The sequence below is a fragment of the Aptenodytes patagonicus genome, chromosome 3, assembly GCF_965638725.1.
Source record: "Aptenodytes patagonicus chromosome 3, bAptPat1.pri.cur, whole genome shotgun sequence".
NCBI lineage: Eukaryota > Metazoa > Chordata > Aves > Sphenisciformes > Spheniscidae > Aptenodytes > Aptenodytes patagonicus.
This window is the reverse complement of record NC_134951.1, coordinates 68,167,359-68,180,507: the sequence shown is the minus strand read 5'-3', so window position 1 is coordinate 68,180,507 and position 13,149 is coordinate 68,167,359. Positions and strand designations below refer to the sequence as shown.

Genomic DNA, 13,149 nt, shown 5'->3' with positions numbered 1-13,149 from the left:
TTAGGAGGAAAACCATATCCCTTACACATGACTTGTAACATTTAAAAATACCTTCTAATGGAGCAAAAGAACAGATTAAAGTGATTTTCCCATATTATCCAGTTTCCATACAAGCAAACATCTCTGGGAGGGATGCAGAATCATTCTTACAGCAAACATGGTTTGTAATAGCGCTAGCAATTTGAAGCCTTGTGATTAAGTGCCTGGACAAGCGCTTGCCTAGATTATCACACTAACTTACCCTGATGTATAAGAGCATTAGGTTTCACATAGTAAGAAAGACAGTCTACATGAGACGTGGTGGTTGTATACAGTATGCTTTCCTTTCTCTAGCAGGACAGTGACAAGGGCCCAGCCAAGCTCAGTACTCCTGCTCTACTCGTTTGCTAAAAAATATTCAAGTAGGTTTGAAACATTTGTTTTTCATTCTACTCATCTGCCAGAATCTAGAAGATAAAAAGTCAGAACAATACCTCTAATACCCCAACTAATAAACCAGATACTTCAGTACAGTCCTGGAGTATTGGAGTGCCACTGCTAAGTGCCACTGTTCAGGTAGGGCATTTAAATATATTGAGTTAGTTATTGTGTCCCCAAGGAATAAGACAGGGAAACAAAAGCACATATGAAACAGTCAGTGCAGTAAGTCCTTACCCACAGAGTATTCTCCTACAAGGTACTCTTTAACCTCTGACTTGCTGCTGCTGTGCACTGTTTCCAGGGCACTGAACAGGGGTCTCCATCCTGACTGGATCTGGGTAGAACACATTTCCACCAACTCTCCTATAGAGGTGACCACCTGCAGACAGTGTAGGCGAGGTTAAAAGAACAAAACCAAAAAACAGATCTGATACATAGATGGACCTTCAGAAGGAATGAGGATGGCTTTAAACACATTCCTAGATTTCACTGTGTCAGTCTAGACTCATTTATTATCTTTTTTTTTAGAAAAAGTTTAAATAAAATAGAAATTTATATAAATAAATTTTAGAAAAAGTTTAAATAAAATAGAAATTTATTAAATAAATAAAACAGAAAAGTTTTGTTTAATTGCTTTAAAGTCAGGTGTACTGTCTCTGTGCTCTACCACAATGCTGGCTTAGGTAGGCAGAGCCCTTCTGATTCCCTGAAGATGATTAAGGGGCACCATTCGAAGGGAATTTGGGAAACACTCAAGTGGATCAAATGCGCTCTGGAGACCATCCTTCTTATGGGCGTGGTAGGCCAGATACAGACACCCTGATCAGGGCTGACTTGCCTGGTCTTGGACATCCTCATCACACAGCTCTAGCTGCATAATACGCTCAAAGGGGCGGAAAAGTGCCTCATTAAAGTGAAAATGAGAAGGCTCATTCCAGTCTGTCAGCACTTCAGTGAGGATGTCATGGATGAAGGAGACAGCTTTCCGAGACACGTGTCTCTCCTTATGACAGGCAGCCTGCAGGGAAAGAAGGAGTATTAGAGTTTGTCCAAGCAAAAAATTTGCTTTTAGTGAGACACTTTTAAGGGAGGTAAGCACCTCATGCTGCTGAACCCTAAAAACAGCTTCACCACTAACGTGACTAGGAACCCCACTGCAATGAAAATGGGAGAGTACTGCCATGGAAACAGGTGACAGACTCTGAGCTGCTTGGTGTTCCACAGATGCATGAAGGTTTGCTGACAATTCAAAAAGCACAGAGCTAAAAATAAATAAATTAAATAATAAAACCCACAGAACAGAACTCATGTGAAATGCAGTCGTCTGTTTCTACTGTGTGACCATCTTTCCCTTCAAAAGGTAGTTTCTGCATATATTCACCATACCTATCTATGCATGATGAAATGTCACTTTTTATTTGGTTATTTATGAAACTTAAAGTAAGAAGGTTCTCATCACTTTTGGAAGAGCTATTAAAAAATTAAACACCAATGAATCTGGATATAAAGTTACTGTTTTGAGCAACTATGCAGGTTATACTAAATTCTGTCCTATCCCTGATGTTGCTCCTTCCCAGTAATGCCCTCATCTGCACTGAAATCAACCAAAAAGACTGACCAGCCCTGCATTCTAAAAACATGGAAGGTACCTGAGTTTAAACTGGCTTGGGATCTTAAAAGACTTAAAAGCGTTCAAAACATGAGAAGTATTTAAAGTGGTCTCAGGCTGGCATCCAAAGGCAAGTGAGACACTAGTTTTCAAGATAAAGGGCTGTTAAAGCATACAACAAAACTATTCTTTGCTATTTCCACTTCACTTAGAGGGATTCCACTGAGACTCCCCAATGTCTGAACTCTGCTGTAAGATAGTCCACACATTTTCTTGAGTCAATGAAATGAAGTGCTATGACAATTTACTAACAGCTCATCTTAAAACTTGAGAGGCATGCTCCCAATAGACCTGGGCTGATGATACCACATACCTCACCAACAGAAAGAAAGGAAGTATTGCACGTTTATTCATACCAACGATACAAATCAAAAACCTCTGAGAAGTCAAGACACCAGCATTTCACCAGGCAAGACTGAAAGTTTGGTTGAGGAAAGGTAGTTTGTTATTACTGAAATCCATTATGTGGCCACTACTGGCATACCACTGACCAGGGCTCACAAGGAAGGAGAAGGAAAGGGAAAAATATCACCATCTTCCCAGCTGAGCTGGCTTTACGTGGGAGAAGAAAGCCTGCATCCTTTTACGGGAAGACTTGCAAGGATGCAGACCTTGACTGGGAAAATAGGTAGACGGAGGAGTTACTTGTAACCTCTTAGGGTGGTTTCAGTTCTTTCACCACAGACACACAGGAAGTGTCATATTGCAAAAATCCAACACACTGTCCCTGGACCTGCCCATTTCAGTTATTTAAAAGTGCACTCCTCAGTGGCAGTATCACAATATATGTCACAGTATATACAATACCCCAACAGGAGTGTAACCAGATTTGGCAATGTTGAGGGTCTATCAAGCCTTCTCCAGCTTTTTCAGCTTTGCCACCTCTTGCACAGATTCCCATTTTCTCCCCCACTCCTACCTCTACAAGGTGAGGTGCCACCAGGCTCCAGCAGCGCATGAGGTGGAGCAACGGGCGAGATTTACTCCTTACAATTCTGAGCATGGCATCACCAAGCCGGAACAAGTGAAGTGCGCTTCTCCTGTCCTGGGTAGATTTTACTTCACCTACAAGAAAGTATAAGAAAATAAATGGAAGCTAAGCAGCTCCTCAATCTCTAGATGTCTAAATTGGAATTTAAATCAGGTTAGAAATTACTACTATTCAGTTTGGGGGGAGGGTGGTAGAGGCAAAAAAAGAAAAAAAGAAAAAAAAAATCAATGTAAAACAGCCTATGTAAGTAAAAGAACAGGAGATGGACCCAAGTTTTAAGAACAACTTATTAAAACACACTTTATTTTAAGTGATCTTTTTTTTTGGCAAATATTTTAAAGACAAAGGCTTGGAGAAGTAGTGCAGAAAAGTTAAGCAAGGAGTTAAATAATTGATATTAAGACCCAAAATAGTAGTTGCAAAAACCTTTGGTGACATCTACAGGAAAGAATATAAACTGCAAATTATTTAGTTTTGGTTTGTCCTTTTGTATTTCTTATCAAGCAAAGGATACGAAGCAGAGAATGTGAGAAAATACTTGTCTGTTCCCTAGCCAGTAATACTCGTTATTTCCTATTTGAAAGGGATTCATCTTCCGTTGTCCTTAAAACATTTGGAAAGACACTTCATTCTCTCATTTAAAATACGCTGGTGCTTTTATCTCTAACAAAAGACGTAATCAGGGGGCATACCACTTTTCACATGAAAAAATAAAAAAGGCAATTAATTGCTCTATCCTAATTTTAATTCATTATTACTAACTACTGTTGATTGACTACTACATACGTGATAAGAGGATCGCTATTTATTAAAAATAAAGTGATGAATGTTGAGGCCTGGAGACAAGCAAGAGCAAAAACCAAACAACCTGAAGTGTCACATTGACAAAATGACAAGTAGCACTTCAGGGAGAGGGGAAACCAATTAAATTGGAGACATATACCAGATAAAATCCACGTCTGCCACAGGACAGAACAAAGCCCATATGACTAATGTAACTTCTAAAGGCACAGTACAAATCTAAGTGAAATATCTTCCTTTGGGTCCAATCCTTCTGCCCTATTTGAGACAGTGATGGAAATGACAATTTACAGGCTTTATAGTGTAAGGTATATGCTCCACTCTGCTAGGGAAGAGCAAGCAGGAAAAATCCCACTGCTGTATTTAACATTATTCAGTTGTGTGCTTTGTTTGCTATCACCCATTTTCCAAACGCTTCTGAGGTTATCCCACTGTCAAATGTCTAACCTAAATCCACTGTCTTAGGTCTATGTTCACCTGTGTTTCCTTATTGGATCGGACTCCAAAATGGAGCTGTGATTAAATATCTGTGGATAATTAACACCCCCAAAGTCCAAGAACCAAATGAATGTCCTCTGAAGTGTTTCATAGCAGGTGTGGATGTGGTCCCTGTCCAAAAAAAGCGCTCAACCTTTTCTAAAGACTTTGAATTGCTCCTACAGAAAGATCTTATCAGACTAAACACTGTGTTTTATTTATACCTTGACATTTCAATTGGAAAAATTAAAACTGTAAGAATACAAAGCAAGTCCTGTAAGCAGTACAGTTGTATATGAAACACAGAACTCTGTAAGGGATCTTCAGGCTATTTACCTGGCATTGCTAGGGAGTAATCAACTGTATCTGTGACTGAATGGAAAAGCTGGGCCTGAGAAGCCTTCTTGAGCTGGTAAAGGAAGCCTGCTAATGCCATCAAGTTTAACTTGTCAGCAGCATCTTCAAAGAGCCTGTGAGTAAAAGAACAGAATCTAATTGAAAAATTCAGGAAATGCAGACTTGAATGTGTATGTAAGAGGAAAACCCTTATCTGTACATGGCTGCCATGTGCTGCCTTTGGTGACACATTGGGTTATCGAGGACTTTTTCACTTACACAGTGCTACAGAAAGACTTTGATCCAGAAGCTATATTAATTGGTGGGTGGAAAGTAGAGTGCTGTAGGACCAACCAGAGACCTTCCAAGATTCAACTGCAGTACTAAAACAAAAAGTCACTTTTTTAAGGAATCGACGCTTCCCCTTTACTGTACCTTAATGCTATAAGCAGTTCATGAACCAGTAATCAAAAAACCAGTGAGAATATGCCCAGTCCTCACGACACAGATCATGACAGCTTCACTGACTTTAGAGTTACACCAGTTTGCTTCATCTGAAGTTACAACCCCTTACATGAAAAACAAATTAATTCAAGTCTTAGACCTAAAGTTGCTGTACCTGATTTGCTATTTAGGAATATAAACAAGAGTTGTTATTTTCAGCTGCAATGAGCTCTTAAGATTTAAGAGTTAAAATTTGTACCCTTAAAGCAGTAAATTTATGCTTACATAGGAGGTGGGTTCCACAGAGATCATAGTGAAGCCACAAGTTGACACAAATATGATTTTCTGACATTGCTTTTCATAAGAAACTTTCTATAGTCCTGGGAAACTGGTGATTGAGTCCTAATAACGTCCGCACTGAAGTAACAGTGCAAAAATCAAACCTGCATCATTAAAATTACAGTACTTCTACTCTCTAATCCTCGGAACCACGCTGTATTGTGATCCCCCTGAATAAAAGGTACTTTCCATGCACAGAGTCAAACTCCTACAAGCAGTGTCAGTATGCATACTTCTTCCTCTGAATTTACAAATAATGCCCTCCTATGGGCAGAGATCAAGAATGCAAAATGTCAGCTGGAGAAAAAAAGGTATTAGAAGCATGCAAACCCAGGAAATTTTCAGCTCTAGCCTGGGCTGCCAAAAGAATAGCAGAAATAGCAAAAAAATCTGACGTATCAGCCTGCAGACTGTGTTGTAGGGACATGTAAGCTAGCCATTCTGTGACAATGCTTGGTGGCCCTTCCTCCTCCGGACATACTGGGGCAGGCTGACAAGCTGTCCACACAGTCCTGACAGAAGCAGCTGCTTTCTAACTGACACTGGTCTTGTCACTCAGTCCTTCCTGTCAGGACAAGACACCCACTTGTTTTGTCTGCTTTAATGAACATAACAGATTAACTTACATGCAAGCAATAAATCCACCACTCTCAGGATGCATTTGATTTACTTGGCATATTCACTATTGTGCACATACTCAGCCCAGTACCCGCAGGGCAGGTACTGCAGAGATGCAGAAAACCAGGTCTTTTAGGAACTGCTGGTTGTGACACACACGCAGCTCTTTTGTGAAACTCCACTGAAGCAAGTGGCTGCAACAGACAAAGATCAAGCCCCACTGCACCACAGAAAGTTCCCCTTTGGTCCTGTTTTGGGAACAGAGATTCTGGTTCCTGACAGCGCTGCTTTTACCTGTCAGCTTGCGTGGAGAGTGTGAGAACAGCCTTAGCAGCACTGGTCCCACAGAGCAGGCTGCCTCCACGGAAGTCAAAAGCTCTGCCCTTACTGCTCTCTTTGATGAGTTCCTGGATAGAAACCGGCTGAATGACAGGATTGCCGCTGAGGGTGGTCTCTTGCTCTGGGGTCAGTGTCTGGGGAGACTCCCCAGGCTCAGAGTCTGGGTGCAGCCCTCCAGGTGCCTGCTGTGACTGGGTGATGGTAAGGGAGGGCTGGGAAGCACCATCACTGAAGTGGGTGTGCTCCAGTGTGCTGATGTACTCACACACCCTGAGAACAAACAGGAGAAGCAAAAGATGAATAAAACCCTCAAAACAACTCCTCCCCCCACTAATCACCAGGCTTACTGAAGAAACGCTTGGGTCCGTACTCCAGAGGTGAGTCAGAAGGATAGTGCAAGTACAGCTCTCGGCTGCCTCACAGCCCCATCACTGTGAGAAGCTTGCTTACATGGAAACCCTCTGCCAATTCACAGGCACTGATTTCTACATCTGAACCAGATATGATGCACAGGACATTTCCCTCAAACCGTAAACAGATGATCTCTAACTCTCAGACTACACATAGATAACCTGTCTTCTTACATCTTTTGGCCTCCCGTGTGCCTAGATAGCAAATAGTTTAGTGGTGGTGCCTGAAAAGCCCATTTAGGTTCCTGGGTCTGCCACAGTATTCTGGTAACTTCGAAGTTTCTAAGTGTTGATTTTGTCTCTGAACAGTGGTGGAAAACAGCACCGTCTTTTCTCTTACAGATACTGGCAGTTAATTCACTCTGACACAGTTAATACAGAATGCTCCCAGAGCATGTAAAGTCCTTTTTCTCCGTCCGTTACTTTCAGGCAACATGGTATAAATTCTGTTTCTTTTGGGAAAGCCAGTGAGTACCTGAACACATGAGGCCAACAGTCCTGATTGTGGCTTCCCATCTCCAGGCCCACGTTAAGGACTGCATCCATACACAAAACATGAGCAGTGTGCAGGCAGACTCCCTGCACTTTCCCCATCTGCTCCAGTTTCTGCTCCACTTTCTGTTTCACTGCAGCATGAAAAATAAATAAAACCATTAGCTTCTCCAGCTTTTAAACAAACACTGGTTTGTACATAGGGTGATGGCAAAGGTATACAGTCTGAAAACTATAAAAGAACATGGATTTTAGACAAAAAACAGATCAGAGAAACCCATTTCTTCCTAAAAACATAAGGCAGTTTAAAAATCAAAATCCCTTTGGATCGGTCTTATATGCATGAAAAGAATCAATGCCAGATTAACACCCTCCACCCCCAAATTCACATCTTGCGGCCCACAGAACAGATGCAGGTTGCCAGTGATATTACATGTTTCTCTTTGGAGCTGGCTGGCTTGCTATTTGTTTATTTTTACCGAAATCTCCTTTGCTAGGGAAAAAAAAAAAAGAGTTTGCCGTTTTCACATCTATTTCCATGCAAAAGTTTCACCAAAGAGCTTTTGTTAATGCATACTCTTGTCAAAGCAAAACTAATCCTGAGCTGAACTACAAGCATTTGGATCTCATTCTTTTTCCTGAGAATCTCTGAAAAGCTTAGTTTTCATGCTGCATTGGAAGGGAAACAAATTTTGAAGCTTTGCAAGCTTTCATAGAACAGATCTGTTGGCCTCTGGCCACCGCTACTGCCTCCTCTTTGCTTCAGCATGGCCTGGCCAACTCGCTTCGGTCATATCTAGCAGAGTGGTCAAAAGCTAGTTTGTGCTCAGGCCTATTCAGTTTTGTTTTCTCTACTGAGACACCAAGTTTCAGTGCCAAGCAGGGTCATTTGTGCAATGCTGTGTTTTGTTATGGGCTTCTTGCCATTAGAAATTAGATGTCATCAGACACATTTTATGCGCTTCTCCAAAGAGCCACTGGAAACAACAATTGACTTTACTGACTTCCACTGTGTTTGAAGTAGTGGTATAGCGATGCAGAACTTTTTACATGTTATACATATATCATTTTTTTATTCCAGCTTCATTTAACATGATTCAGAAACAGTTTTAAATATCTGATGATGACAAAAGACAACCAAGGATGTACACACAAGACAGAGGGAGGGACGCAAACTCAGCTTATATTACTACCCAACACATTAAAAAACCATATTCTTTCTCTGATGCCCTCTGTGGTACTAGTATCACAAGGCTTAAAAAGTGCCCATTTCAAAAATGCTGTTGGCTTACCTATTGTGACATAACTTTAAGAACCTAGGACAGCAGGACATGTACTGAAGCCTCTAGACATACATCCCACATGCCTACAAGCGAGTGGTGCACAGTACTGGCATTCCCCTCTGTCCTTCTTCTATGTGTAGCAAAGTACTTTCCAGTTGCGTCTTTGCAGGCAATATGAGATAAGGTAGGTAATTTAATCACATAGTTACCTTGAGCTATAGTATCACTGGGCTCTTGGATTTCTTTTTCCTCTTTCTCTTCTTGGACACAGGAGGCAGCAGCCATTTGGGCAAGAGCAGATGCACAGTTAGCAGCAACTCCTGCAAAGCAACAGCACAATTACTGTTTAACCGGCATTTCCTCCCCAATCCCATGCAACCTCAACAACAGGTTGTGTCAAGGAAAGTTGGTTGGATATGTCTATGCTGTAGGGCAGGTGGGCTCTATGGGTAGTCCTACAGTCCAGGTTCCCATCCAAGACTGGAACAGGATGCTGCTTTTCTCTCTCCCAAATTCCTTCAAGGAAAGTTACCATCCTATTTTATGAGTCTGCCATGACATCCCACATGCAGCAGTACCTAGAGCACAGCTCAGCCGGGCTGCCCTCCTCAGTCCATCCAGGCTCACACAGATGGAGTCCTTCTCCTTTTGGTTCTGCTCCTTGGCTCCTTCTGCTCCCAAGATGAAGGCCAGCCCCTTGGAGCTGCCTGCCATGCGGCCAGTCAGTGGTGTGGACAAAGTATCAATCAAGTTCTTCCAACAGCCGATTAAAAGGTATCGGGCAAAAGCAACTCCTGGAGTGATAAATACATTACTACTACTACTGGAAAATGACACAACAGCAGCTTTATCATCAGTGGTAAAAAATCAAGTCCTCTTCATGCTGGACTACCAATTCACGTGTAGGATGTACTGACATATTTCCCTCAACCCTTAAATTGTTCTTCTAAAATACAATCTATCTGAATATGCTTATGGTGTGTAATAACCCACTCGTGCTTATGATACAGTCTTAATACCTGCAACAACAGAATCATCTGTCTTCCGGTTTTGGGAAAGAGGAGATTGAGCTGAAGCAGATGCCATCAATTGGCCACCAATTGCACTGCTTCCCAAGCCATCGATGTCTGCCAGGACATTAAAAAACAACAGATTACTATTTGACACACAGATGGTATAAGGAAAGCATCTCCTGCTGGCTCTTTGTTCAAATAAGTACTAGTGTTCCTGACTTCTCAGGTATGCTTTTTAGTTGCTCTTTTCTGGCAGCCTTCTGAAACCTTGGCATAAACATGAGCTGCAGCATCTTATGATCTGCCCCATATAACCAACGTTTTCTTGAAGATGGGAAATATCCCACCCTCAAAAGCTGCACGCCCCGCCCTCGAAGTTATACAGTCAACAGAACTCTCAGCAAAGATTTCATGGTATTTCTTACAGTTCAGAACTTCCCACACGCTTAAATCTACACGTTTCTTAGTATAACCTTTCAAATCTTGCTAAATCCTATATCTAGATTTTCCCAGACCTCAGTCTGAGTCCTCAATTTGCACCGGGATCCTATGTCCTAAATGCGATTTTTAGTAGACCTATGTAGGTTCAATCTCAACAAAAGAAATACAACCTTTTCTCCAACACAACAAAAGACCAGCTTCTCACAGAGAGTTTAATGTTAGGGACATCAGGTTGATTTCCTTTCTAGCAGCCCCTGTCTGTCTGTCTCTTCTCCACATACTTCATGGCTATTGTTTTTCCAAAATGTTTCTTTCAGCTTCCCAGCTCAATAGCTAAAAGCAACACTGAGCTCAATACAATCAGCAAAAAACTTTCAGAGCAGTGCCCTTTGATTACCAGTTAATGGCTCAGCTGAAGCCAGTGTTCTCCCGGCATACACTTTTAATTACCTCTGTGTAATCATACAGTATACACATTCAAGCAGACAGCGCATTTTATATCAAAACAATATCATAGACATCCTGCTGCCTTTCAGCTGATACCATTTGATTTTTTCCTCAAATGAAGCTAAGGACTGTTTTGAAGAATTTGTTAGAGGGGCTCCAGGTTTTCAGCTTCTCTCTAGCGCCATTTGGCATATCCCTGGCATAGCACAAATCTGAACCAAGGGGAGCCCAATCTGTGGAAGGCTTCCAGGATCAGATGCCACTATTTATATTTGTACTGCACCACAGGCACACTGAATGGCTTTGCTATGACATCAAGAAAACGGCAGCCTTACCACTTATCATTAACAGGTACCAAGTCTACCAGAACTGAAGATGACAGAGTTAAGAGATGTTTTGGTTCAGTGAACAAATTTACTCTCCCTGTCTCCCAGGGACGGTTTGTTTTTAAACCCATGCTTCAAAAGCTTTCTTGTCTGATCCAAAACAAACACTTAAGTACCTGCCACAGTTAAATCTGATTCCTTCTCTACCAGTAATTTTGTGAAACACCACATGTTGCATGATGACATGCTGTTCTGTATGTAATGCAATGAAGCAGCATGTTAATGTAGCTTGTTTCAGACACGTGTTTGGAAGTTAGCCTTGCCACCATAATGTAGTACTGACCGGTCAGCATGGTGATAAGTGGAAGGCTGTGCTCTTCAGGGCTTCCCCAGTATCCAGCTTCCCCCAGCATGTTCCTTTCTAGTACCTGGTGGTACAGTTCTTCAACCCAGGCCTGGGAAAATACCATCAACACTCCACTGGACTGGACCTGCTTCATGAACTCCTTCTGCAGAGAACCATAAAAGCCAGATGTAAGACAACAGTAAGCTCTACAGCATGAGCCTCAGCCCCTAGATCTACTCCTGAGCGTAAGGGAATGCAGGAGTAGAAATGAAGTTATGCAAAAATAAGAATTAACCAAGGATCGCAATGTGTGTCTATGGTGGAGAATGACACGAACAAGGAGCTTTCCCTTCTCTTATTGCAGTTCATGCAAGACGCAAATCATAATGACAGTTCTTGCACAGTGACAATGGGACATGCTGATCTCTCACTATTTCTACAAGGTAGGGGTAGGATCTCAATTCCAATAAAATAAGTTGTGGCACCTAATGCTGCCTGTCCAACAATCAGGCCCTTCTGCGTTGAACAGTCACCACAGGTGAACTGGGGTCCAATTAGATATCTTAACTATTTTCAACAATACTTAGGCCATGCTCAGGCCTGTTGTGCACAGTGCTGCCCCTACAGAAGGTCCTGAGTCACAGACTTGGTCTCGCAGCTGCTGAAGAACATACCAGAACTGATGATGATGATGTTAAAACCCACTTGTTTCTGAGATCTTCTAGAATATAAATTCTCTTACATGGGAAGCTCAGCAATAATGGTACATTTTGACAGAATTTTTTTGTTTTTCATTTTTTTGTTCCATATATCACCGATTATTTTATTTTTAGGAAAACTGTGAAATGACTTCTCTTGGGTAACTTATTTGAAAAACATAGATTAATGTTTTATAAGTCCTGCAGCCTTCAAAACAGTTTTAAAAAGCCCAAGAAGTTGAGGAATCCCAGGTGCCACAAAAATCATCAGTTCATATTACTAAAACCTAACTATTTTTCACTCTAACTTCTCATGTCTTCATCTGCATAAATACAAATCACGTGTTAAGCAAGAAATTTGTCATTATGCTCAAAAGTAGTTGCAAGATGAAGGTATGTCCCCTGATAACGTGCACGAACAATACTTGCTGCATCACATGATGCTGATGAAGCTCTGTTCTGAAGATAAGAGTATCCATCAAAATGACTGCTACTTTAATGATAATCAGTAAGCAGCATTCATTCCTCCCCAAATTACAGAGAAGCTGTGTAATTCAGATGCATGACATTTATTGTGCAAGATTCATAAGCAGCTTGGAGAAAGCTTCATTTGCAATTATTATTTCTCCACTTAGCAAGCAGCCTGAAGGCTTTACATGTGGGCTGTTTTATGTGAAAGGAAGCAAAACAAATTTTATTTTTTTAACAGTTTTCCTATATTCCCCAACTCACCAGCAACACAGGGGCTTGGGCAGGCTTCTTCCTGTAGTAATCCGAGTTGGCCAATTTTAGGTTGAGCAGCAGAGTGTAATGTGAGACCATGTAGAGACTATCTGCATTCATCAGAGTCTGGAAGCTGAAATTTAGGCTTCCCTCAAATCCTGGTGAGTGCATCATACCTAACAAAAACACCATGTGAGCTCTCACATTTTACACAGATTTTGCCTGGAAAAAAAAAAATCAGAAACTAACCCTAGCATTTCAGCAGCAACAGATTGCTAGAATAGTTAATGAATCATCAGTAGAAATTACTCTACTAAATGTACCAGAATAGGGAATAGAAAAATAAGTAGTCCATCTAGAATGCAGTGCTGCAAGTCAAACTGAACACTCCAGTCACAGTCCAGCAAAACAACATGCTAAATTTGAAATACACAAGGAGCACCGGCATTCATTGGGATGACTGCCAGGTACCAAAAAAAAGGCAGGATACATCTGCAATGCTAACTGGAAAGGTGAGGTGGGAAGGGGCAGAGGCA

The 13,149-nt window shown here is 41.5% G+C and overlaps 1 protein-coding gene across 7 annotated transcripts in view; it reads right to left on the bottom strand.

Annotated features, from left to right (window-relative positions):
- The window catches only part of ARFGEF3 (ARFGEF family member 3), a 94,127-nt gene that overhangs the window by 18,642 nt on the left and 62,336 nt on the right, over positions 1-13,149 (bottom strand). For all 7 annotated transcript variants that reach the window (XM_076333696.1, XM_076333697.1, XM_076333698.1 and 4 more), the window contains 11 exons: positions 12,623-12,789; positions 11,190-11,355; positions 9,639-9,746; positions 9,198-9,413; positions 8,829-8,939; positions 7,320-7,470; positions 6,390-6,704; positions 4,695-4,828; positions 3,009-3,154; positions 1,259-1,438; positions 655-799 (listed from right to left, as the gene is read on the bottom strand). In XM_076333696.1, coding sequence (XP_076189811.1) covers positions 655-799; positions 1,259-1,438; positions 3,009-3,154; positions 4,695-4,828; positions 6,390-6,704; positions 7,320-7,470; positions 8,829-8,939; positions 9,198-9,413; positions 9,639-9,746; positions 11,190-11,355; positions 12,623-12,789 — 1,839 coding nt within the window. The remainder of the gene's footprint in view (positions 1-654; positions 800-1,258; positions 1,439-3,008; positions 3,155-4,694; positions 4,829-6,389; positions 6,705-7,319; positions 7,471-8,828; positions 8,940-9,197; positions 9,414-9,638; positions 9,747-11,189; positions 11,356-12,622; positions 12,790-13,149) is intronic.